The sequence below is a fragment of the Rhinolophus ferrumequinum genome, chromosome 11 (assembly GCF_004115265.2).
Source record: "Rhinolophus ferrumequinum isolate MPI-CBG mRhiFer1 chromosome 11, mRhiFer1_v1.p, whole genome shotgun sequence".
Taxonomy (NCBI): domain Eukaryota; kingdom Metazoa; phylum Chordata; class Mammalia; order Chiroptera; family Rhinolophidae; genus Rhinolophus; species Rhinolophus ferrumequinum.
This window is the reverse complement of record NC_046294.1, coordinates 23,918,867-23,945,214: the sequence shown is the minus strand read 5'-3', so window position 1 is coordinate 23,945,214 and position 26,348 is coordinate 23,918,867. Positions and strand designations below refer to the sequence as shown.

Here is a 26,348-nt window from a genome sequence, read left to right as displayed (position 1 = left end):
ATATATATACATATATATACACATACACACACACATATACACATATATGTATATATACACACACACGTATATATACACACATGTATATATATATACACACACACACATATATATATGTACACCTATATGTGTGTGTATATGTACATATACATATCTCTCTCTTTTTTTTTTTTAGCACTTCCTTACTTTCTGGCATAAGACGTCACAGGCCCATCTTGCCCTCTTGTACCTCCCTTGCTTCCTCCTTCCGCCTTTTAGAGATTCCTGGTTTTTGATTTAGATTTGCTGTTCTGTCTCAAAATCACAGAAAATCTCATCTTGCCTATTTATTTACTCACCAGCCCCAGTTCCTCTCCAGCCAAAGCCCACCACCACCACCACCACCACCACCACCACCACCACCACCACCACCACCATGAAAACTCTGGGCTTACCTGACTACTTGTTCTACAAGGTCAAGGTCTGTGAGTCTTTGCTCTTGCCTGTGTCCCCTCTTTCCTGGTCCAGGATCCTTTCAAATGTCCTTTCCTCTTTACTCCAGATAACCACCCCCGGCCAATTTAACTGTTCCCTTATCTGTGTTTTCAAGACACTTTTTACATATCTTTATTATGGTGTTAATCTTGTATTATTGTGCTTTCGTTACATTTCTGTCAAGACTGAATTCAAAAATTTTTAGATAACCTGGGCAAAAGGTATTAACTTTCCCTATTTTGCAACAGAACACAGGGCGAAGGCCCTCAATGACAGCCTACTTCTGTCATTTATTACTGTAGGACATTAGGCAAGTTACAAAAGCTGTCTGTGCTTCAGTTTCTCCAACATTAAAGTGTGGATGATAATAAATAGAAACTGCCACATACGGCTGTTATGTGAATTAAAGGAGTTGATATTTGTAAAGAATAGTACCTGGCACGTGGTGTTATGTAAATGTTTGTTATTTAAAAGAGTCACATCAATGCAATTCAATTCCAAGTCTTCAGATGATAAAGCTCTGCTAGCCACTGTTCTCTCTTAACTTTGTGGAACTCGAAGGTTCCCTGAGAAGCAGTGGTTCTATTAGAGACGGCAATACAAAGAAGCTCGTTCGGACTTAAGACATTAAGGTCTTAAGTAAGAGGAAGCAAAATGTTCCAGCAAACTGCTGAATTAAGGGCATAGACCAGGGAAGGAAGCAGGTGCTCAGTTCTCCTAACTCAGGGTCTAGGGCACATGGATTACACTCAGGCAAGGGCCACTGGGGTGGACTATAGGAGCTGGTCCCACATGAAGTCTCTTTACATGTCTTTCTGCTCGGCTCAATTGTGGGTTAGACATTTGGGCTCTTGGGGTGACATGCCATGAAGACTCTGCATTCACAGTTCTGCAAGGTGGTGCCACTGACAAATAGAAAAAGTTAATTATTGCTTTATTGAGGATGGCCAAGGTGTTGGCTGAGTTTCTGAATCTTATGTGTTCGTACTACTGTGAAGATTACGAATAAAGTTTACATTTCCAGAGAAAGAATCATCTTATTTTTACAACTGCTCATAATATAGTTGCACAGCTAAAATCTATTATTATTGTTATATTAATGTCAATATGGTTAAAAGTGGCAGATTGAACTGTGATTGATCTGGTAGATGACAAATGTTAATTGAGTGAGAAAATTGTGCAAAAGTTTTCAGTTTATGGAACAAGGGTAGACAGTGTTTGTCCATATGTGGAAAAGTTACTCAGTGATCAACCTCTGTGTTAAATATTAACTATTAACAACTTAGAGTGAACGATCTGTTTAACGGGGGGATGTTAGAGAATAGCCATTCTCAAGCTTGAACATGAGTCAGAATCATTCTTAGGGCTCATTAAAACACAGCTTTCTGAAACCCACCCCAAAGTTTCTGATTCACTCTGGGGTGGAGCCCATGAAATCTTCATTTTAAATAAGTTCTCAAGTGATGCTGATCTCGGTGCTTCAGGGACCACAATCGAGAACCACATCCCCTTTGTTGATTTAGAACAAACATCCCCTCACTGGCAGCACCTTACTCAAGCATCACTTGAGTTGGAATGCAATGCAATTAGATTTGTTTTAATAGGCCACTTTTTACAGTCAAATCTCTCAACCACTTTTAGCATTTTATAGACCAAGACAGCCATCACTTAATTATTTCTCCTCTAGAAGAAGAAAAACAAACCTTAGTGATAGAAATTTTAAAGGAATATCATAGTTAATTAAATGTAGCAATAGATGAAAGTTTCTGATGTCTTGATAACTAAACGTATTAAGACTTCTTGGTGCTTGCCAATATTTTTATGAAACAATTGAAAAGTATATCCATCTAGGATGTGGTCTTTTACTGGGGCAGTCTTGAACTAGTGAGCTGAGAGCTGATGACCAGCAGGTGGCGCTCGGAGTCAGTTCATGGTGGCCTGGATAGGGTGAAAGGCAAATCCAACAAGGAAGGTGCCTGCTTTAAATCCTCAAAGTAAGGTCCTCTCAACCCCTTGTCATAAAATACCCTGAGACACACGTCTTGGAAAATCGAAGTGTCAAGCTCAGCATCTTTGCCACATTTCAAACTAGGTAATTACCTTCTATCCCAAAGGGAATCTGTTTTATGTATTTGTGTCCTTTCTAGGTTATAGGTTTCCCAAAGGCAATGATCTTGCCTTCCGTTCATTCTATACGATGCTGAAGTGAAACACAGTTTTACAATAACAATTTAATTATTCTACATCCCTCTGAGCTACATGATGACCTGTTATATAATTGCTAGTAATATAGAAATGTGCCTGCCTCATATAAACCCTAGCAATAAACGGAAGTTTTTATTTGACCTAAAAGTAAATTGCTTATTTACTTCTCCTTTACAATATAAAAAGCCATTTCCCTGCCATCCCAAATTGTAAGTCATTATCAAATAAACAACACTGCATTTTAATCTGTTATTTTTATTGTCTGCAGAGGTGTTTTTTTTTTAACTACACACAACAAATACTTTGATATAATCTAAGATAATAAAATAGTTGAACAACTTTTTTTTATTTTAGATTTACATTTGTATAGAAACAATCTGCGGAACTCCTCTCCTCACAACCAAGGTGTCTAAAAACAGTGATTCACCAGCATTGCTTTAAATAAGTGTTTGGTTAAAAGTTGCAGTTTCCATTCTCAACTGAAATGTGTCTCCATGCACTTTCCCTTGGGTCCAAAGCTTAAGGCCTTGGGAAGGTGGCCAAGAAAGAAAGGACAGTCACTCTCCTCTCTGTCTTCCCCTTGAGTGGAGGACAGTGATTGGAACAGGGTTGTCATAAAAGCCAGGAAGAAATCAATTGCACATTTCTAGTTTTCAAAGACCAAAGTCATGACATGTCTTTACACAACAACACCCTATCTGCAGATGTGAAGTTCCATCCTGCTGGCACAGTGCTTGCTTGCCCCCTGAACGCTCCTTTCCATCATTAATCATGTCAGTTATTACGGATAGGCTGTGGCCACTGTCTGTAAGTCTTCCCTAAAGGCTGGTGATTTTGTCACATTTAAATTGTATTTATCCTTTGCATTATGTCACTTGGATGCTGTGTCTTGGGCCCAGTTAGGGTCTCCCATCCCCTAAGAAATGCTTCATCCCACCCTCACATCCCCAAAGTGCCTAAGAGTGAAGACCCCCGGGGACAGTGACGTCAGTGACTGGGGGACTCTGGCCTATATCATTCCATTAATCTTAGTCCACTCGTAGATGTCTTGTTCGCACACTATGTCGGAGTTGATGAGGAGGTATCTGTCACCCACACAGAAATGTTTCTGACAGGCGGCACATTTGAAACATTCCAGGTGATATACTTTGTCTTTCACTCGCATGGTCATCTCATAGGCGCGGATCCGCTTGTCACAGGAAGCGCAGAGACCATCTTGGCCAAAAAGCCTGAGGGAAAAAAGAAAGAAAAGCTAAGAAGACACAGGCAGAGGCGACACTGGAAGAAAAGGTTTGAGAAGTAGGTGGCAATTCCAAGATGTCAGGAAGCAAGGAAGTTGGGTCCAGACAGGAAGACTCGGTAGAGTCTTTCCTGGAAGGAAGAGGGTACTCTGGGATGAAATAGTAACGTGGCATTTGTGTTTGCATAACGCATCCCTTTTCTGCGCATTCTCCCTGCCTGTAGCATCTCTCTCCACACCTCCAGGCTGCTCCGGGGCCCTCCTCTGTGCAAAAGACTCTCAGCTGAAGTGATCTGAGTTTTGAGGGTAAGCATGTATCGAGTGTCCCTCACCCTCTCAGGGAACTTTCATTTTAGAAGAGGAGCTAGAGCGAACCCCTGGGGGGTCCCTTTGCGAGGGAACTGACCGGGAATGCAATGAAATGGGCATCTTTCTGAGACTCCCAATTCTATCATGTCAACAGCCACTAATTCCACTCATGGGAAGGTTGGTCTTGAATTCCTCTATAAGCTACAAAGACCATCTCCAGATGACTGTTCATTGGGGCCCCAGCCTCTGCGAGACAAAAACACGTGGGTAGTTAATTACGCCTCAGAGGTCTGGAGGACAAACAGTATCTCTCCACATTGAAGGGAAGATCTTAATTCAAGGCCCTCGCTGCCCCGTTGGCCTGAAATCTTTGGAAAAACTTCTCTTTTGACACTGAAATCAACTCTCCCAGATCTCAGTAGACGAGTCCATGAGTATTTCAGTAGACCCATCATTGACTATTTCAACCAATATTAAATGTCAACGTGGGAGATGGGAGGTGGAACACGGTGGAGCGTAGTCCAGTGGTTCTCAAAGGTGCATCCCCAGGGAACTTGTTAGCAATGGAAACTCTCAGGCCCTCCTGACTGAGACACTTTGCGGGTGGGGGAAGGCCCAGCATTCTGAGTGTTAACGAGTACTTCCAGGTTGAAGTTTGAAAACCAGCCTACAAGAGTGGAAGGACACAAGCATTGGAATCAGAAGACCCAGATTCAGTCCCAAACTAGCCCTGACTACCTGAGTGACTCTAGAGAGGACTCTGATTCCTCTGAGCTTGTGAAATGGCAGTGAGCACAGCATTTACGTCCCTCGGCTATTAGAAAGATCAAATGGAGCATGTCAAAGCACCAACAGTCAAGGGCTAAGCCAATGCACGTTGTCTTTTAACATATCTTAGGTGTTCCCAACTGTGCCAGTCTTGCTACAGGAAGTCATTTCCACACATGGCATGTTAGCAGGTCTTTTCCACATAAAACCTTTAGGACAGTTTTAAGTAAATGCTTGTTTTCATTAGCAGAGAATCAATGGGTTCATTTTGAGAGGTTGTAAGGGAAAAAGGGCAGCTGACAAATTTCGAAACATTTGGGCAAAATTAATGGAATCAAGAAGACGTGGTCTGTGGGTGAAGAGCTCATCTTTAGACCCAGCGCCAGCTCATTTCCCTCTGAATCCCGCTTTCCATTTGAAGAGCTCGGAGTGTTTTCAAGGCACCACCTGGGAGCAAACTCATTACTAGGGGAGAACATTTTATCCCAAAGTAACAGATGGTGGAGCTGTAGGAAACTGCCACCTTGGAGGTCACAGAGTGGAAAGACAGTTCTGGTTTCCTGCCTGTTCAGTAAGTTGGGTTTGGGCCTGAGCAAGGATAAACGACTCACAAAACAGTGTACATGGAATGAAGCCAACTGCCTGCGGTGTGTGACCCTTAAAGAAGGACAGCGTTTATTAAAGGGAAGTTGGGGGTAAGTTACAATACACGTCAGGCAGCTAACGAAGGGAAGGATGAAGGAGTAATATTTGGGAGACAAGTTCAGGTCCTAGCATCACCTCTAACGAGCCAGGTGCCCCAGAGCAAATGACATCCTCTCTCCTGGCTTCTGTGTCTTAAGCTGGAAAGCAAGGAAACTGGAAGGGAAGGTCTCTCTGCAGCCCACCTCCAGCTCTGGTATTCTGAGATTCTACTAACAGTAAAAATACAGCAGGACTTGACATCTAACTTGAGCATTCACCTCTGGCACCAAGAATCCATGCCTTAGGCTGAACATCCCAGAAGCAGAGCCTGAGATGAGAATTTATTGAGGATGTGTTCTCAGGGGGGACTAGTTAGGTGGCAAGGGAAGCTGGACAGACGGGGAGGAAGGCAAGCAAAACTGCATCTCAGGCAGAGGCCCTCAGGTGGGGAAGCTTTGGCCTGACCCAGTGGGGGATCTGGGGTATAAGTTATTATGTCTCCAGGTCGCCCTGGTTGCAGGCAAGATTGCCCAGCTTTGGTGCTCCAGGGATGACGATCATTGGTTAAGATGTATTGGGTGTCTGTGGGGAGTGGGCGTGTTTTTGGCTCTGACAGGTGCTAGCTGTTAACAGTAAAACCACTGGGGGTTAAGGGGGGTGGTACATTGAACACAAAACCTGGTAAGAAGGGAACTGAGGATCTGAGGGGAGCTGAGCCAGCACTGACATGATGAACAGCTACTGTTAAGTCCCCAACAACACACACACAGCACAGAGTTTAGATTCTGTGTGTGTGTGTGTGTGTGTGTGTGTGTGTGTGTGTGTGTGGTGGTGTCTCATGAATATTTGAGGCTAAATGTCTGAAAAGGACTGTAACAGGCGAGCCAGCCATTGGAAATCCTCAGGAGAAGTTATCCCAGGAGCAAGAAGGACTGAATCCCATCCCAGGACCCATTTAGTCACTCCTCCAACTGGCCTTTTTAAGACACTGCCAGATATGTTACAAATGCATGTAAACAAGTCCAAGGCTAAAGGACCATCGCTGAAGCAAAAAAAAAAAAAAAAGACTTTTCTCCTCTGTCAAGAGATGTCACATCTTAGGCTTTCTCCTGCCCGTTTTAATAACAATAATGTAAATATTAAAGGATGGCTGGAACCGCCTGCACTAACACAGAGTTAATTAACATGTTGCCTAGGAATGTAGCGGGGAGAAGAATTATTTCATGTCACCAAGACACAAGTTAATTAACATTGGGTTCTCCCAGACTATTCCTTTCTCTCCTTTTTAAAAATGGAAAAGATGAACAAGACCAGACAGCACCGGGTTTATTCTTGAATGTTATATAAAACCGTAGAAATAGGGAGAAGCCCGGGCTCTTCTGACCTTACTCTATCTGCACTTCATTTAATAAGATTCAAATGATTTGACAGGGATGTAGTCAGGGGGCCCAATGGGAATCATTTGCCAGGCTGCTTTCCGCACTGCCTTGGCAAACTGGTTGTGAGCAAAATCAGGTCTCTCTTCATCCTGGCTCTATTTTCTTGTAACTTAAAATAAATTGACCAAAATTATCATCACGATTTCTCTGAACCACCACATTTGCAAGGAGTTTATCAGGGAATTTACAAAAAAAGCCTATTCTATCAGTCTCCTGATAAACAGATAAGCTTCCTTCGCTGTGGAATTGCCTGCAGGTTTTTTTTGTTTGTTTGTTTGTTTTTAATGCAAAATGCTCTGCAGGCAGGTTGGGGCTTGGGGAGGAAGAGCTGGACTGGCAGTCAAGGGCACTGGAGTCTAAACAAGCTTCGTGGGGTTGGGAGGTCCTAACGTGTTAGGGCTGCATGCTCCACAGACTCTCTGCCACAGGAAGATGGCAAAAAAACTGACAGCTACACAGTTGAGCAGATCTGACAGTAGAGGGCACAGAGTTACCTCCACAGCAGCTAATATGAAACTGGAAATGCTAGAACATTCCGGGCAAAGGAACTCATTGAGTGACGGAAAATTCACATGGCTAATAGTATGACCTGGGGCATCAGAGATGTCCTCGGCACTTGTGTCACTGGTGTTGCAGAATTCCTATTTGCCCTTCCATTCTTCCATCTCTGTTTTCCTTAAACAGGAAAAGACTTAATGATCACATCAGGAGGGTTAGTTACAAGAGGAGCTGCGATCTATTTGATACTTGTGCACCAAGCCAAGCACTTTACATGTCTTACCCCATCGAATCTTCACTTCCTCCTGGGAAGTACGTATTATTATTATCCCCATTTTATAGACGAGGAAACCAAGGTTTAGGAAAGTTAAATAACTTCCCCCTGGTCAAAGAGCTAGAAAGCAATGGTGCTGGGGCTCAAACCTACAAATGACTTCAGGGCCTTTCTACATTCACAGTCAAATTCTTGGAGGAACATGCCTTCTATTTTTAAATTTCTCATCACATAATATTCAGGTCATACAAAAGAATATTTATAACCTGTAACTATGCTTTGAAGCATCAAATGAGCTCCTAAGAACCTTATAAAGGATTCTGAGTTTTGTGTGTATCATTCTCTTGCCTTTAAAACATTAGTATTTGACCCCATAGGAATGTATCCCTGAGAACATGCTTCTCAAACAGGAAGAAATGCCACCTGCTTCTCTGTGTGGGGCAGCGGAGACTCAGCCTCTGCGGCCTGCCCTCATTCTGGCAGGTAGCAGGAGCAGGGGGAGATCGACCCAGACTCAGGTGTTTGTGGGCACCCAGCTTTCCTGCTTCTGGGGGCCCCAAGAAGGGTGACCAGGAGGATACCTGAGATAGTCTCTCCGGCAGAGTTTCCGGCCCAGCTTGTAGTAGAGGCGCCGCCCCACTTCGCCCAGCCGGCACCCGCAGAGGTCACAGCTGAGGCAGTCCTCATGCCAGTACTGGTCGATGGCCTTCAGGAAGTAGCGGTCCCCGATGTTCTGCTGGCAGCCTCCGCATGTCAGCAGGGACGGGGGGATCTGCAGCACTTCATCCACGGGCTCCCTGGAAAGAAGGCCGAGATTAGGGACAACCTCATTCTGGTGAGATAAGCACCGGGGGTCAGGAATCCTTGTGGGCCAAACAGGGAATCTCACTCAGTTGCCTGTCGGTGACATAAGGAGAAAGGATGGGACAACTACAAAGAGGCCCTGCCCGCCTGGGATTAGGACAGGAGCGAGCTAGACCTTATATCCTTGGTCCTATAAGAAGTAAATGCAGGGCGCCAAGAGGCACCCGAAGCAACTATAGGTGGCACTGTCCCTGTACCCACAGCCCAGCACCCTTCTCCGCGCCTCTGGTCTCCCTTCTCTTCCCACTCTCCCCTCCTCTCTCCTTCTCTTTCTCCACATTTCTCCTTTTCCCTCCTCCCATACCCAGGACCCAGGGCACTGCCGAACCCCAGAGGAGGCACTTAGGACTAAAAACGTTGCTTGCTGCCAGGACAGCCGACTAGAGAGCTAAAAATCTGCAAATTCCCTATTGATCCTACCTTCCATCCTACCTCAAGCCCTTCCCAACTGCACAAAAACAGAGGTGAAAAAGAAAGAAGAAAGTAACACCAAATTATTTTAGGTTGCTTTCTCTTTCCAAAATAAAAATTCCACCAAGATATAAAAGGGTTTTTTTCACAGAAATTCCTCATCCCACCCTTCTTATCAAATGAATCCTTGGAGAAAGATCCCAGGTGTTAAGGCCATTGCTAAACTTATAAAGGATATCAAATAGACATTTCTGCATGTGAAATTTTTTACAACAGCAAAACTGATTTGGATAAAGTTGATTTAGGAAAGACAATGGGGAGAAGTCAACGGTTATTTTCAAGAGGGGGGAAGGCAATTAGACTCTGAAGTCTCCATCCAGGCAGTTGTTACTATAAGCCTATGATGGGTTATTTCGTTCAAATCATACAGCATCTCCAGTTCACTTTGCTTAACTGGAATCTGAATACTTTCGTTTTATGTTTTAAAATAAACGACTTTATTTGCCAAAAGAAAATAAAGGAAGTGGAAGAAATGATTATAGCACCAATGGGACACAGGAAAAACCTAATACCTGTTGATTTGTAATAATTGACAAATGCTCTTTTGAACCTTATTCGAACACAAGTCTATTTTTAAAAAATCTATTATGTTTTAAAAAATGGACCTGCTTCCAACTGTGAAATTCCCAAAGGGAGTTTCCCCCTGGGTACCTTGAGGGTATAAATCTGTGTCTCCTATTTCTAGCTGTCACTAATTTACCGGGTGACCTTGTGTCCTGATTGGCCTGTGCCCACAGAGCTCAGCACCCATTACACTTAGGGACGGGGAGGCTCAGGTAATCAGTGTTGATGACACACTCTGACAGCTTCAGATGACTTTGTAAAGTGCACACCTCCTGACTCTTTAGGCATACCAAAACCAAGCCCACATTTTGTAGACTGAATATAAGGGTCTTTCATGAGATTATCACCTTTTAGAACAAGGAAATGGAAAAACCCAAGCCAGTTTTCTTTTAAAAACTCAAGACTTTAAAACAGTTTTAAGAGTTCCCTGACGCCTGACTTGGTTTTCTTTTTCCCCCACAGGTTAGACGGAAGGACTTCCAGTCTCTTTTCTGAAAAATAACATACCCAGCATTTTCCATGCGCATCAACCCAGAACTGCATCTCTTCTCTTTCTACAGTGCCTGGTCTTACTTGGGGCTTTCAAAAACACTGAGGGAACTTTAACACCGCTGGATGCCCTGATGCTGATGGTGCCAACCAACTGTGAAAGAGGAGAATTTGCACTTAGCTGGTGCCAAACTGCCAGGAATTAAAATGAACTGCTCTTGTTATTTACCGGGTGATGCTGGGGGCCACCGACTGTGTGGCAGAGGAAATCTCCAGGACCAAGAATTCTGGCTGTCTTTCTGTCTAAATGTTTCATTTGCATATGCCTAGGCAAGTTTTTATCTGTCATTTGGAGATGTGGATCGCACTAACCCAAGTGGGCTTTGAGTGAGTACACAACAAAGCATCTGGTAGGATAGGGTTCCACAGCAGAGAAGTTAAGCAAAAGCTACTGTGATGGCCTGAGACAGGAAAGAACAGGTTAAGATATTGGCTCTATCTGTCTTTCTGTAATTAACGATAATATCACATTATCTTTGGTGGATGTTCCAAGCCAATAACCGAGTGGGATTCACCCTCAAATTAATATTTTATATTCTTCTAGAGCCTATACATTATACCTGAAATACATGTCAGCCTGGATTTCTGGGATAATTTCTCGACAATTTCTGAGTGAGGGGAAAAAAATGTGCTGCAGTAATTCTTAAAACTACCTTCCATCAGCACCTGCCTTCACTGGGCAAATAGTGACACATAGGATGGAATAGATGAGCTCCCTTCAGTGTGTGCCTGTTGTGCTATGAGGTTAGGGTGTTTCCATTTTCTAATATTAGTGGAAAAGCACAAACTTTGAAAAGAGCAAACTTCCTTTAGGGCACCAAAACCTCCAGATTTATCTTCTAATAAAAAGATTAGTGACTAAGTTCTGCTATTTGAAAAGGCATTAGGCACCAATTCATCCAATTCACTTACTGCGTTACTGTGGTCTTGCTCAGGCTCTGAAAACTCCAGAGCTAAGTTGTAATTCTAGGTTTGTAAAAAAAAAAAGTGAGAAAACCACCCTTTAAACCCAGTGTCTGTGCATATATATATAATTTTTCTCCTGAGAACTTAAGGAAGCTGGGTTTTGTTAGAACAAACCTAGCTCCTTATAGAAATGGTGTCTGAACCTTCAAGATTGAAGAGTGATGTTTATATTCTCATTGGATCATGGTACTTCCTGTGTTTTATGAGAACACGCTGAGCTTTTATGCTGGTAACTGAGGGTAAAACCCAGGTATATAAACACCACAGAAGGCTGAAACTGGAGTGGGGGCGGGGGAGGGGAGAACTTCAATCAGGAAAGCACAATTCTTTTAAAGCAGGAAAAGAAAAGAAAACAAAACAAAACAAATGCCTCTTAAAAGCACAAATGGACAAGTCATTAACCAGCTCCTTTGGTCTGTGTAACAAATCCCTTCAAAGGATTAGATGGGGGACTTCAAAGGAATAAAATTTCTCAAAACCAGACAGCTAATGAATCTTAAAAGGGCATTTGTGCTGACGGGAAAATATCTTAAACAACCCTTTCTCCCCCTGTTAACACCAAGGAATGAGCTGGAGGTAGATAGGTTGGGAATAGGGAAACACTTCAAACCAGTAAGAGGCTCAGGAAACAAATGCGGCAAGCGGTCGTTAGAGCTCTGGCTCCCTGACTCCTTGTAGACTGTGATAAAAGATGTAAGACTCGGCTCCCCAGAAAAATTCACCTATACACAAAATGTGCACTAACTTTCGAGGTTTACAAGGACCCCATCGGTGGACTCCGAGGGGAGGGGGGACATGCACCCAGATTAACTCCGGATTTAGCTGCTCTAAAGTCTCTGCAGGCCAAAGCGAGCTCCGAGGTGGACGCTCGCAGCCCTCATCCGCCCGTCTTTGACTGTGCTGGCGACTGCTCAACCAGCGGGCCGGGAAGGGGGCCGGTGGGGACTCAGGGTGAATCCACTTGGAATGTCCCCCTGTCCAAGACCAGATGGACAAAGAGAAAGGGGGCTGAGAACAAGCTTCGTGGGGAAAAAGGGGAAGAATCAAGCCCTGAACGCTCTCGGGACGGCACCTACGCGCCTCCGAGCTCCCCGCTGTGCCTGCTCCCCTGTAAACTTTCTGGCCCGCGGCGGCTTTTGGGAGTGTTCCAGGTAGCCCAGAGGGGCCCACAGAGGCGCCGGGCTGACCTCCTCTCCCTGCCGCCTGCCGCCGAGCCACTCTCCCAGTGCCCCTGGAGTCACCCGCAAGCCAGGGGGAGCCCCGCGCAAGGCGGAGTGAGCCAAGGGCACGCTGCGGGCGCGCACCTGGAGCCTTCTAGCTGGCCGCCGGCGCCACCCTGCTGCCCCGGGGCGCGAGGCCGTGGACGCGGTGGGTGGCAGGGGCAGGAGCGCCACACTTACTCAGACGGGTCCAAGCTCTTCCTCTCGATGGCCGAGGACATTGGGGAGGGAGGTGGCGTGCCAGGCGGCGGAGGCGCTCCCTTTGTGGCGCAGGGCTGGCCGGCTGCCGGGGCTCGGACCCCCTCCGGTGCTCGGGCGCCGCCGCCGCCGCCGCTCTTGCACCTCCTCTTGCTCTGGCGCTCTGGCGGCGAGCTCGCCCCTCCGCGATCAAGGACAGTCACCGCGCTCCCTTCAAACGCCAAAGAGAGAGAGCGAATCACCGAGCTGCCGGCGCGCCGCGGCCGAGGCGGGGAACCGGGCGCGCAGCCTGGCCCGGGGCGGCTGCAGCAGCAGCAGCAGCAGCTGCTGCTCAGGACTTAACCTTCCATCCCGGTCCCGCCGCCGCCACCCGGTCCAGCTCGGCTCGGCTCGGCTCGCGCGCTGTCCCCGGCGACGCGCCGCCCGCGGGGATGGTGCGCGCCCGCCCGGCCGCCCCTCGCCCCTCGCACCTTCAGCCCGGGTCGCGGCGCGCAGCTCGCCGCAGAGGGCAAGGAGGGGGCGGCGGCCTGGGGGCGGGGAGGGGACCTTGCCTCTCTCCCCGGCTCCCTCCTCTCTCGGGAAGGTCTATTTTCGCTCAGCTTCCCTCTGTCTCTGGTTTCATTTCCTTTTTCCTGATCACGATTCAAATACAATAGAAGGAAATCACATTTAAAGAGACAGCTGCCCGGTCCCCCCCCTCCCTTTTTTTCTTCCTTTTTTTTTTTTTTAAACGGGGCTCCTGGGGATTTGCAATACAAACAGTAGCAGCAGCAGCAGGACAGACTTGGCTTCTTAAAGGGGCCCGCGTCGGGGACGGGGAGAGTCGCTCAGTGAACACCTCTCCTTGGAGAGGCGGCTGGGTTGCCTCTAAATCAATTCTCAGGGCTTCCCCTCTTCGGCGTTTCCCTTTTGGCTAACTAAGACTGAAAGTAACAAGCGGGCCGCTCAGGGAAGAAAGAAAAGACAAGAATGTGAAATAAGCACATACAGAAATGCAAGCGTTCCGAATGGCTTTCGCGCGCGTCCGGGGTTCGAGGTCCCAGGTCCGCCGACGCGGTGCGCGGGGATGCCCGGGACAGCGCGGCTCTGCTGGCTGCGGGCTTGTGACTGCGTGCGCGCTCTAGACAGGCGGCTGGAACTGTGCGAGCAGGGACCACACGGGCTGGGTACGCCAGAGCAGTGTCAGGGCAGCTAATCCCGGAGGGAGGGTGGTTGGGAGGGACCAAGCTGTTCTGAGTCTCCTTTCCATCTGCTGGCAGCAGAATTCCCTCCCTCAGCATCTTTTAAAAATCGGACTCCTGCGGTTAAACCGGCCCCCTATAAAGTGCCAGTAATACTCTGCACAGAGAAAGTGCCTTTCCAATGATCAAGAGCAATGATCAAGAGACTATTTTGCCTCGGGTCAGGGAAAGGGAAGAAGCCAGACTTGATTTTGAAGTTCAGGTTTCCCCTCCAACCTCAGGGAGAAATTCTAGGAAGAGGCAGAAATGCAGAAGGGGAGAAGATGAGGCCAATAGTCTGCTCTCTGTTAGAGAAAAACTTTGGGTCCCTTGGGCCTCATCAGAGTTCCTTGAAAATGATCACATTCAGAAATTATTATTAAATGCCTATTTGTACATGACACCAGTCACAAATCTTGTAAAGAGGAAACTACCAAGCACTTTCAGAATCCATAGTTTTTTTATGAACCGTCTGGACCATGGTGATAGACATTTTATTCCCATTTTAAAGATGGCACTGAAGGGCCTGGATGAGTTCACCCTGAAAGGTGGTTTAAGTCAGAGGTGAGTCCCTGGACGCTTACTTAATCTGAGGAGGCAGTTATTGGGTTGTGACTCTGGAGTCAGACTGCCTGCCTGCCAATCCACCATTTCCCACTTGTGTGAACCTGGGCTAACAGCAGGAATTGAAACTCTCATTTTCCTCATCTGTAAAATGGGGATGCCAGACCCATTGTATCAGTTGATGTGAGGATTAAATAAGTGAATGCATGCAAAGTGTGGCACATAGACTTTGTGGGGTGGGGGTAATAATAAATATGAGATTTAATGCATGGAAAGCACTTGGCATATAACTGGCAGCTGCTATGTTATAGCAAAAGACATCATTGGGAGATTTTAAAAAGAGCGTGAATCCAGCAATTCCACATACGGTTATTTATCTGAAGAAAACAAAAACACTAAGTCAAAAAGATATATGCACCCCCATGTTCATTGCAGCCTTATTTACAATAGCCAAGATATGGAAACAATTTAAGTGCCCATAAGTGGATGAATGGATAAAGTGTTATACATATATACAATAGAATATTAGTCAGCCATTAAAAAGAATAAAATCTTGTCATTTGTGATAATATACATGGACTTAGAAGGCATTATGCTAAGTGAAATAAGTCAGACAGAGGAAGACAAATACCATACGATTTTACTTATATGGAATCTTAAAAACAAAAACAAAACAAAAAACTCATAAATACAGAGAACACACTGATGGTTGCCAGTGTGTGTATGTGTGTGTGTGTTGGGGGGGTGGTGAGCAAAATGGGTGAAGGGGGTCAAAAGGCACCAACTTCCAGTTATAAAACAAATAAGTCCTACATATGTAATGTGCAGTCTACACAGACTAGACAAACTATAGTTAATAATACTATATTGCGTATTTGGAAGTTGCTAAGAGAGTAGATCTTTTTTTTTTTAAACTGTTTAAAAATTTTTTTTTAGTGTATTTTTCCAGGACCCATCAGCTCCAAGTCAAGTAGTTGTTTCAATCTAGTTGTGGAGGGCACAGCTCACAGTGGCCCATGTGGCGATTGAACAGGCAATCTTGTTAAGAGCACTGCGCTCTAACCAACTGAGCTAACCAGCTGCCCCTAAGAGAGTAGATCTTAAAAGTCCTCATCATAAGAAAATAAATTGTAACTATGTATAGTGACAGATGTTAACTAGACTTATGTGGTGATCATTTCACAATATATAAAAATACTGAATCATTGTATTTTACACCTGAAACTAATATAACGTACGCCAATTATACCTCATAAATAAATAAGTAAACAAACAAACAAAGCAAGCTTGAAATTAAATTTAAAGGTGAAATGGGGGTTTCAGATAAGAATTTCCCACCCAAATTACAAAATAACTCTGTTTTTAAACAGCAAACAGAGCAGGGTCCCTTTACCTTACCGCCTATTGCTGCTCAACAAAACATATAAACATTTTCCATCTTAATGTTCATTATCTTGGTGACTAGATGATATGTTTGCATCTCCTTGTTTTGATTAAATCTGATAAGTTACTACTTTCTTGCTACAGTTTTGTATGGGCCTCAAGTTAGTTGTTAAAATAAATATATCCTTGGGTTCCAGGAGGTAACCATTGAACGGCTGATTCTGGCGCATAAAGTTTCTTTTTAATAATATGCTTCTGTTTTGACCCAAGTGCAAAGAAAGAGCGATTACTGCCTATGACTTTGGGTTAGTTTCTTATCTTTCACAACTCTTTGGGGAGAACTTCCTTAGAGAAGTGAATATTTGAAATGGTATCTTAAGATTTCAATTTCACACACAGTGGTTGGAAGAAATAACTGCCTACCGGTGGGATTTCATTTCTATTCAATGGGCAATTAAATTGCTCAAATTTAAGTTTAACATTTAGAATCAAGTCTGAAAATGTGTTTTTATTATGAATATTTTAAAGCAATCATGACCTTATTGTCTCTTTCCATAACAACCTTCTACCTTACGCAGAAGAGGGACTCAGTAACTATGAGGTGATTTAAACACGTAAAATGGTTTTTGAGAGTTGGGGAAATCTGTGCTTGATTCTTACCCAGTGGGATTGTAATTTAATTCTTCCCTTCCCTCACTCCTCTTAAATCTTAAATACCCTAAAATTTAGAAAATTTCCAAGTTTTCCTTCCTGAATGTGAATGTCAGAGGAAGACTGAATCAGTCTGTATGATGAATCTGAGCCCAGGTGGATTAGTTCTTTCCTGTTGGCGTTTTCTATTCTTTTGGCTTATTACATTTACGATTGTTTTCTAGGGAAGAGCAGTTTCAGGTGACTAAGGCTACATTTCTGTGCTAAAATGGACTTCTAATAGAAATGAAAATGCAAATGTCATTGGGAAAATGCCAAGAACGACAATTTACTTCTTTCATTTCTTTTCCAACCATTAGAAGCCAAGTTGCACGATATGCCTGTTATTTGTGACATTCACATATAGGAACAAAAATAAAGATTTGTTTTGATATGGCTTCAGTTCTCATGAAAATTTCTTAAACTACTCAATTGTCAGAGGCACCTGGCTCCCAAACTTATTTCAGAACATTTCATGGCTGTTTGATGGAAATGTTTTCACAGAATGTTTGACCTGTTAGTAACCTTACTGATAAAAAAAAAAAAAAAAAACAAAATCAGATTTCTTATACTGTAGAAAAGAGCCCCAAAATATAGATATATCAAAAAAATGCACATCAACTGAGTTCAGAAGAATGAGCATAGCTGCCAGACAAACATAGCTCAGCTGTTTACTAGCTGTGTGATTTGGGGGAAGTTACTTCACCTCTCTGAACTTCAGTTTCTCTATCTGTCAAGTGAAGGCAATTGTAACGCTCAGTAGGGCCAGGACTAAGATGAGGCCCCTGGGATGCTGGCTCACCTCACAGGAGTTTTGAGAGGATTCAATAGGACAATGTGTGTAAAAATGCTTTGCAGTGATGGTGCATAGTAAATGCTCAGAAATGATAGCTTTGTTATTACCCCATCTTTCAGAAGTAATCACCACTGGATCAGGAAACAACAATCTCTCGTTAGTCAGGATATCGGCCAAAGAATGCTGAGGCTGAGGTGCTGTAGAAAGAGCTGCAGTGTGCGTGACATCAGCTGGGGATCCCACATGTTTTGACCAGAAATGCAGGATCGTGCCCATTTAGGTCCTTGGTTGGCTGCTGAAGCTGACAGCTTCATTGCTTCCCTTACTACATTGCCTTTTTCCGCCTCATCCCTGATTTTATTCACCTGATTTTCCCTTTCAACAACTCCTAAATCACCATTTACAACGAAGACAAGAGGCAAAATCAGGTGCTGAAGTAACTGACACAAATGTCACAATTCTACAGCAAGGTCATAGCAGAGTTAAGCTCATAGCATGTCCTAGTGGAAGGGACCTCAGAAACGGGATTTTTCAGCTTGCTCCTTGGAGCTCTAAAGCGCCTCTCTACCATGTTTCCCCGAAAATAAGACCTAGCAGGACCATCAGCTCTAATGCATCTTTTGGAGCAAAAATTAACGTAAGACCCGGTCTTATTTTACTATAATATAAGACCAGGTCTTATCTAACATAATATAACATAAGACCCGGTCTTATATTAATTTTTGCTCCAAAAGATGCATTAGAGCTGATGGTCCAGCTAGGTCTTATTTTCAGGGAAACACGGTAGTAGCCTTCACCTGCCTCTGCTCCAATGACAGCAGCTCTGTACTTATTGACCTTGGACATGTCGCTCAAACTTTCTGGACTTCAGCTTCTGCATCTTGTAAAGTAGGCATATTCAAAGTACCTATGTCATGGAGCTGTTAAAAAGATTCTCTGAAATGAAACATAAAAGGTGCTTAGAAAGGAGACTGGCACATAGTAAGCTTCTGTGGAAGAGTAGTTCAGCTTTAAAATATTTGAACACCCGTTGATAATTCACATCCCCTTTGATGGACAAGGCAAATGAGACATAGAGCCAACAGCTCCCTCTTCCATTTCTGCCATCATCAAACCCTCCCTCATCTCTCCCTTAGGTACTGGACCTTGAACTTATTTGCTTCTCCAAGTTCAAGGGAGAGTCAGAGCTGGCTGAGCCAACTCACTGAGCTGTCTTTGTGTTCTTTGTTCATGCAAACCATCTCTTCTTTTTAGCTACTCAGAGGGAGCCCCACCTGAGTGCCTGGGACCCTGGAACAGCACATTCGAAATCCAAAGTCCTTCCTGTGTTCTAGAAGGCCTCATACAATCTGGTCCCTACTACTACTCTTCTCCATCACAACTCTGTCACTCTCTCTGCTTGAACCGTACTGACCTATTTTCTATTTCTGAAAACAAACCAAGATGATTCTTGTTGGGTGGGGGTGGAGGTAGGGGGGGTTTGTACTCGCATTTTCCTGTGCCTGAGATACTCTTCCTCTAGGTCATCCTATGGCTCCCATGTACTTCATTCAGTTCTCTGTTCAAATGTTTTATCCTCATAAGAACCTTTAAAAATCCCATCCTGCTTTATTTTTCTTCCTAGTACCGCCATTACTTCTGCTTTACTACACATGCATTTGTTGTTTATTTTTGGTGTTTTGTTTTGGCCTTTCTTCCTGGCTAGAATGTAAACTCCATGAACATAGAAATTCTTTATGACTTGTTCTCAGTTGCGTCTTTAGTATCTAGAGTGTGTCCGGCATGCAGGAGGCCCTTGAGAAACAGTCATTGAATAAATAAATGTACAAATGGCAGCCCTTCCCCCCTTGGCCAAAGCATACCTGCACTGTGTTCTCTGGGTGAATGTTGTGAGGAACTTGAAGATCCCTTGTCTTTCTGGAGCATCACTTTTGGGAGAGGATGAGGGACCAGATACCATTCAGATGTGAGCCCCAGAGTTTGGTTTGGGAAAAAGATTAGGCTCTTGACGTCTAGGAACATTGAGGTACAGGGGGTGTGAAGCAGCAGTGAGGTCACTCTTCGAAGCTTGATTCTCCACTGCAGGGTCCCCACGCCCACAAGGAGACATGGCTGCAGTGAACCAATGTGCAGAATGCAGTCCATCACAGAGGTAAAGACACAGGCTTTGCAGATAGATAGGCTTATGCTTTAGTCCTGGTTCTTTTAGCTACATGGTTTTAGGCATTCTTTGATGACTCTGAGCCTCAGTTTCATCACGTGTAAAATGGAGATAATTATACCTTCATCACAGGGTTGTAGGAATAAAATGAGATCATGAATGTCAAGTGCTTAGCACAGTGCTCAATGGATGACAGTTATTATTAGAAATAATTAAGCAGAGAGCCTCAGAGGAGGATAGTCAACCAGGGCAGGCCTTTCTTGGCTGGACAGAGGTGGATACTGGAGTTCTGCCACAATGAGGGCTCAGCCCAAGCAGAGTGGGCTCAGCCTCCTTGCCTGGGGGCCTGTTGCCTGATCTTACCTGCTCTGATGACCCCCAGAGAAGGCGGGGGAGGTTTATACACACCTGGCCCCAGTCTCATGCTCAGGGAGGTGACATAAAGAGATGGAATCCTCAGCCTGTCCTGGCCACTGGCTCTTCAGTGTTGGGGGTCTCTGATCTAAGACACTGTAGTTCAGCCACGCCTTCCATGGGAGGAAGGGGCCAGGCTGCCTCTGGGGAAGCTGTGTTTTCCAGCACTTGTGTCCCAGCCAAATATACTGAGCTTGGCAGGGAAGGCGAGTCTGACCCTCCTAATGACACTTGCCTTCCTAAACTTCAAATCTCAGCGGGAAGGAGTCTTGCCTATGATGCTCCCTAGAAATACTCATCAGTCAGGGAGATACCTTGCAGCAAAAACCAGGGAAAGAGCTGCTTCCCTTCAGCTGTCCTTCATTTACCGTGCTTCCCTGAAAATAAGACCTAGCCAGACAATCAGCTCTAATGCGTCTTTTGGAGGAAAAATTAACATAAGACCCGGTATTATATTATATTATATTATATTATATTATATTATATTATATTATATTATATTATATTGTATTATTATACTATATTATATCATATGCTGTCTTATATTAAAATAAGACCGGTCTTATATTAACTTTTGTTCCAAAAGACGCATTAGAGCTGATGGTCTGGCTAGGTCTTATTTTCGGGGAAACACGGTATCTTACTGCCAAAGCTAACCTATCTGGTATACTATTTTCTTCACTGTCACCACCCTGCTCAAGAATTCGCAATAGCTCCCTACAGCCTGTAACAAGTGGCTTAGCTTTTGGAACCTCAATGTTCTCATTTTTATAGAGGGAAGAGGTGGACTGGAAGGTTAGAGCTGCAGCTCTATGTGTGATCCTGTCCTGGCAGATCAAGACCAAATCCCCGTGCTTCCATTAACGGCGCCCTGCGACCCTGCCTACTATATCGATTCCAGTTTATATCCCACACCCCTAGAGCCTAAACCTTCCCATTCAGCCAGGCTGCTCCTCCTTGATCTCAAACACCCTGCATGTGCCCATTTCTATGCATTGTCTTATCCTGTTCTCAATATCTGGGATGTCTGCACTGTCTGTGTTTCAAAACTTTGGTACTAAATTAGTAGAGGCTTTGGAGATAAATAAACCTGGTTTCGAGTCTGCTTCACAACTTACTATCTGGGTAATTAATCTTAGGCAAATCTCTGTGCTTCAGTGCTTGCAATGATAAAATAGAGACAATGATAAATATAGGGATAGGAGGCATAACGGAGATAATGTGTGCAGCAGGCAGAGCACAGTGTCTGGCACATAGTAAGTGCTCAGTAAATAGAAATCATTTCTGCAGTTAGTAGTACAAAATCCTCCCTAGTCCTCTCTGCCTCTTCCAATGGTGTCTGTCAACCTGGACCCAAATCAAGCCACACCTTTACCCTGAAGTTTTTTCTGTTCCCTGAAGCACACAGTGGCCAATCCCTTCCTGAGTTCTCATTGTTCTGGGCTCTAGGGCCTGGTTAGGTGCTCATTAGACTTTGCCTTGCATTGCAATGATTTCATACGTTTGTAGCATCTTGTCACCTCAAAAATGCCTTATGTTCTTGGAGAAGAGAGGTCATGGTTTGCAATTCACTATCTCCAAGGGTACTGATATACATTTGGAGATACTCAATAATTCATTTTGAGTTAAAGACTTCAGATATCACATCCATGTTATTGATTTCCAAGTTCCTAGATTCACAATGACATTCATCAGGACCTGAGGGGCTTTATATTGGTGAGGAGGGTCTCTCCAGAATCAGTATTGACAATAGCCCCTGTACTGTCAGCACAGACCTCTTAAAAGCCTGGTAACTAAAGCTACAAGATTCTTAGAAGAAAACATCGGGGGCAATTTATATGATATTGGATTCAGCAATGATTTTTTGAATATTACACCAAAAGCACTGACGGCAAAATTAAAAATAGACAAATTGGATTACATCAAAGTTAAAAACTTTTGTACATCAAAGGACGCTATCAGCAGAGTGAAAAGGCAACCCATGGAATGGGAGAAAATATTTGCAAACTATACAGCTGATAAGAGGTTAATATCCAGAATACATAAATATCTACAACTCAAAAACAACAAAATTCTAACCAACCCAATTGAAAAACAGGCAAAGGACTTAAATAGACATTTCTCCAAAGGAGATATACAAATGGCCAATAAGCACATGGAAAGATGTTCAACATCACTAATCATTAGAGAAATGCAGATCAAAACCACAATGAGATACACCTTTACACCCATTAGGATGGTTATTATTAAAAAGAAAGAAAGAAACAAACAAAACACCAGAAAATAACAAGTGTTGGAGAAATTGGAACTTGTGCACTGCTAGCGGAAATGTAAAATGGTGCAGCTACTACGGAACACAGTACGTAGGTTCCCCGAAAATTAAAAATAGAATTACCATATGATCTAGAAATTCCACTTTTGGGTATATACCCAAAAGAATTGAAAGCAGGGACGCGAACAGATATTTGTCCCTCTAAGTTCATAGCAGCAAATTCACAATAGCCAAAAGGCAGAAGCAACCCAAATGTCCATCAACAAATGAATGGATTTTTAAAAAGCGGTATATGCATACAATGGAATATTATTCCACTTTTAAAAAGGAAAGAAATGCTGACACATGCTACAAGATGGATGAACCTTAAAGACATTATACTAAGTGAAATAAACCAGTCACAAAAGGATTCCACTCATATGAGTTACCTAGAATAGTCAAATTCCTACAGACGGAAAGTAGAATGGTGGTTGCCAGAAGCTGGGGGAGGGAGGAAGAGTTATTGTTCAATGAGTACAGTGTTTCGGTTTGGGAGGGAAAAAAATGTTCTGGAGATAGGAGGCAATGATGGTTACATAACAATGTGAATGTACTTCCTGCCACTGAACCTCGGAATGGCAAATTTTATGTTATGTATATTTTATCACACACACCCAAAAAAAAAAACACAACCTGGTAAAAGTTAAATACCATCCCTTAGATGTACGTCCGTGCCAACATGCAGAATTTCACAACTTTCTCAGGTTCATCTATGGACCCATTTAACAACCCCAGTGTTATGGTAAAGCCAGTCCTGTGAGCTCTGAGACATTCTTTAGGTACCCCAACAGCAATCCTTGCCAACTTAGGCCTTTGTGAGCATTGCTGGTCCCTGACTTCCGGATGACCTTTGTAGCGCACTTGGCTCCAAGGACAGGGAAAAGGGTGCAGTTTGTTATTATGTAAAGCCACATCCTTAAAGGAACTCAATGTTCTTATAGATATCTATCTATCTGCCGTCTCCTCTGAGAATCCATGAGTTAGAGTGTAGCATGCACAGGCTCCATTTTGGGTGGTGGTGGTGGTGGTACTGGTGGTGGTGGTGTGTCTTGTAAGTAGGGCACCTTTAATATCCTTTCAGGCCACTGCCCCTTTCTAAAGGTCCCAGGGTCAGCTCAGCTCCTCTCACGCTTTCAGGCTACCATGCTTTGCATCATCTTGCAGAAGGCTGCCTGGCGTCATATCTTGCAAAGGAAGAGCTATTAAAAAAATATTCCATTTGTATTTCCTGCGTGGCCCTCCATCTGGAAATATCTTTTATCTGGCAACTTTTGCAAAGCGAACTGAATTTTGAAGGAAATCCTGGCAGGTTTATGCTGGCTTCTTTATCATTTCAATAAGTCATTTCCATCCTAACCTTCACGAGGGTCGAGTAATCGTGACTTGGTATCGGAAACTAGACTGGCATGGAATGGCAGCAAGTCCTTAGGGCCCCTTTTAATCCTGAAAACACCCACTTGGAGGGCAAGAGCGAAATCTAGCAGAGTATTAAACACATTCTCTCAGCTCAAATATTACTTCTTCACAGAAGTGCCCCCAGCCCCTTGTGACTAGATTAGGACCCACCATTTTATGATCTTCCTCCCAGTTGGGGTCACAATTGATAATTCCACATTTTATGATTGCTAAGCATCATCTGGCTTCTCCAAAGACTGCAAGGTCCTTCTGCTCAGAATTTACTCCAAGAGCCTTGCCGAGGATCTAGCACGTAGTAAGTACCTAATAAACATTTGCTGAAGGAATGAATGAATGAAACACATCTTACCTGCCTCTCCACCAGTTACTTCAAGTCCAGGTTGGAAAATATCTTCTTTTCAGCACTGTTGTTACTGAAAGAAAATGAGAGGAACTCTCTGGTACGAGCTAGAAGTAGAATGGAGAGAGAAAGGGGAAAAAAAAAAAAGTTCTTTATCTTCAGTTAGAGAAATGTTTCCACAGGTCCTTGATAAAGTAGGGACAAATACCCCCAGGGCTTTCTGACAGTGTGAGGGTCCTTGATAATGTGGCTGGGTGGGGCAGGCGGAGCTCTGGCATCAGGGCACAGGGATGGATTCTAACGGTTTCTTCTCTGGTTGAAAAGGCTGCTTCCTGCCCAACTTTTTTTTTTCTTCGTTATGTATGAGCTCAGTTTATAAATGTGAAGGAGCGACCCGCTTCTCCAAATGTTCGGGCCTGTACATCGGGATCTGTCCTATTGCTGATGCTATGGCCTTGTCGTTGGCTGCTCCAGCTGCTCTGAGGATGTGAGTGTGCTCTTTGTGTCTCACACTTGGCAAATCTCACATTCCTTTGGGTCTTAGAAATCACTCCCACCCCCAACCCCCACCCCGAGTGAGAAAGGGCAAGCAGCCGGGCTCCCACTTGACAGGAGAGAAAATTAAGCCAAAGTGATTTCAAATCTCAAACCTGCCTAAACTAGAGAGCCACAGGACACTTAGTCACTCGACTCTGGCATTCTTGCTCACAAGAAGGTCTTTTGCGAATTTATTCTTCAAGAGGAAGAGTTTCATTAGGTGAAAATCAACTCATTTGTTGGATTTGTCTTTTGAGTAATTCAGACAAAAGTTTACAGCTAGGAATAGATAGGCCTATTGCAAATAATAAATACCGTTTATTGAGCACATATCATGTGCAGGGGATTTTATGTATTTTGTCTTATTTAATCCTAATAACAACCTTCTGGGATCAACGGTAGTAGTATTCCAATTTTACAGATAAGAAAACTGGGGGTCAGAGAAGTTCAATAAATTGCCTAGGGTCACACAACTACCTACACGTAGGAAATGGGATTTGAACCTAGGTCTTCTGACTCCATACCCTCACTCTTACTTATCATGTCAATGTTTCCCAAATTTCCTGCATTTGCTTGTTAACAACACATCTTCTTAGACCCATACCAAATCTACTGGATCAAAATTTCCAGGGGCCCCCAAAAGTCTTTCCTTAGACACCCAATCTAAAATTGCCTCTCTAGGCACTAATATACCACTATTTTGTTTTCACCATTGTACTTATCACCATCTGATTTTTTTATTTATGTATCTTCTTATTGTCTTTTCCCCCCACTTAGTGACAAGTTTCATACGTGCAGGGACAAAATGCCCAAAGTTTTATCTCCAGAATACTAAATGGGGGTCATACCTAGTAAGTAGTCAATACATGTTACTGGATAAATTAGTAGACATTGTCCAAAGCACTGAGTTAAGAAGGATTCTGAGTCTTGACCCAGGTTCTGGGAGGAGGAGAACCATATGGAATACTAGTGTCTCCCAAGGCCATGGAATGGGGAAATGTTGGCACACATGCCGTGTATTTGCCATCCCAGAGAAAGAAACTCAATCCCAAGAAAATTAAGTGCAAGATGACACAGCAAGTCAGTAGGAGAGGCAGGTATAATGTAGTCCCTGCCTTCAAGAAACTTTATCTCTTACTTGGGAAGTCAAAAAGAACAGAGAACAAATATATGATCAACAATGAGGTGCTAACCAAAAATATAATCCGGTTGGATTAAGGAGGAATTGGAGTGGGAGTAGCATGGAAGGTTTTTCTGGGGGGAGTAGAAATTGAATTGCCCCTTGATGAGTAAACACGTGGGAATTGCCTTTGTAGTCAGGCTTGTAATAGAGCTTTCCTGAGAGTAGTTTTGTTTGTTCATTTGTTTGCCCTTAGAACACTCTCCTAAAGTAAATAATGTAATCATAACTTTATGGATGAGGAAACTGAGTCACAGAAAGGCTAAGGAACTTCTTCCAGGTCACAGAACTGCTAAGGACTGATAGGAACTAACAGCCAGTGATTTCAGAACCAGGTCTCCTAGCTAACCCAGTAAACAGTGCAGGTGTGGCTGGCAGGAAACAGCTTGCGTAAAGGTCTGGGTGTGGAGTCAGGAGTTGGAGGTGCAGTGCTGGGGTAGTGATGGAATAATGACAGGTTTAAATTTCCTTTTGTTGGAATATTGTCGTGGGTCAACTTGCAACTGGTTTTCCAATGCACCAAATCTGAGCCACGATCACAAATAACTCAAAGATTTATTACTGACTCAGGGCCTGGCAAAGTGAAGGGAGTCCCTAGGCGAGGGGCCCACTG

The 26,348-nt window shown here is 43.9% G+C and overlaps 1 protein-coding gene across 5 annotated transcripts; it reads right to left on the bottom strand.

Moving 5' to 3' along the window:
* Nucleotides 1–2,921: 2,921 nt before the first annotated feature.
* LMO2 (LIM domain only 2) lies at nucleotides 2,922–24,218 on the bottom strand. 5 transcript variants are annotated; one of them, XM_033121050.1, is made up of 5 exons: nucleotides 24,028–24,218; nucleotides 12,706–12,934; nucleotides 10,298–10,433; nucleotides 8,473–8,688; nucleotides 2,922–3,908 (listed from the first exon to the last, which is right to left on the bottom strand). In XM_033121050.1, exons 3-5 carry the CDS (start codon nucleotides 10,315–10,317, stop codon nucleotides 3,689–3,691), a joined length of 456 nt encoding a protein of 151 aa, XP_032976941.1. In that variant the 5' UTR covers nucleotides 10,318–10,433; nucleotides 12,706–12,934; nucleotides 24,028–24,218; the 3' UTR covers nucleotides 2,922–3,688. The 5 variants fall into 5 exon arrangements, with proteins under 5 accessions (XP_032976941.1, XP_032976939.1, XP_032976937.1 ...); XM_033121048.1 differs by lacking the exon at nucleotides 10,298–10,433 and having other exon boundaries at nucleotides 2,925–3,908; nucleotides 24,028–24,210; XM_033121046.1 differs by lacking the exons at nucleotides 10,298–10,433; nucleotides 24,028–24,218 and adding an exon at nucleotides 13,712–13,951 and having other exon boundaries at nucleotides 2,925–3,908.
* Nucleotides 24,219–26,348: the final 2,130 nt, after the last annotated feature.

Excerpts from the sequence above, each read along its gene's own strand:
- LMO2 (XM_033121047.1), bottom strand. Across the intron at positions 8,689-12,705 it reads AAGAGCTTGGACCCGTCTGA|GGAGCCCGTGGATGAAGTGC; the intron begins GTAAGTGTGGCG and ends CCTTCTTTCCAG. Across the intron at positions 3,909-8,472 it reads TGCCGGAGAGACTATCTCAG|GCTTTTTGGCCAAGATGGTC; the intron begins GTATCCTCCTGG and ends TTTTTCCCTCAG.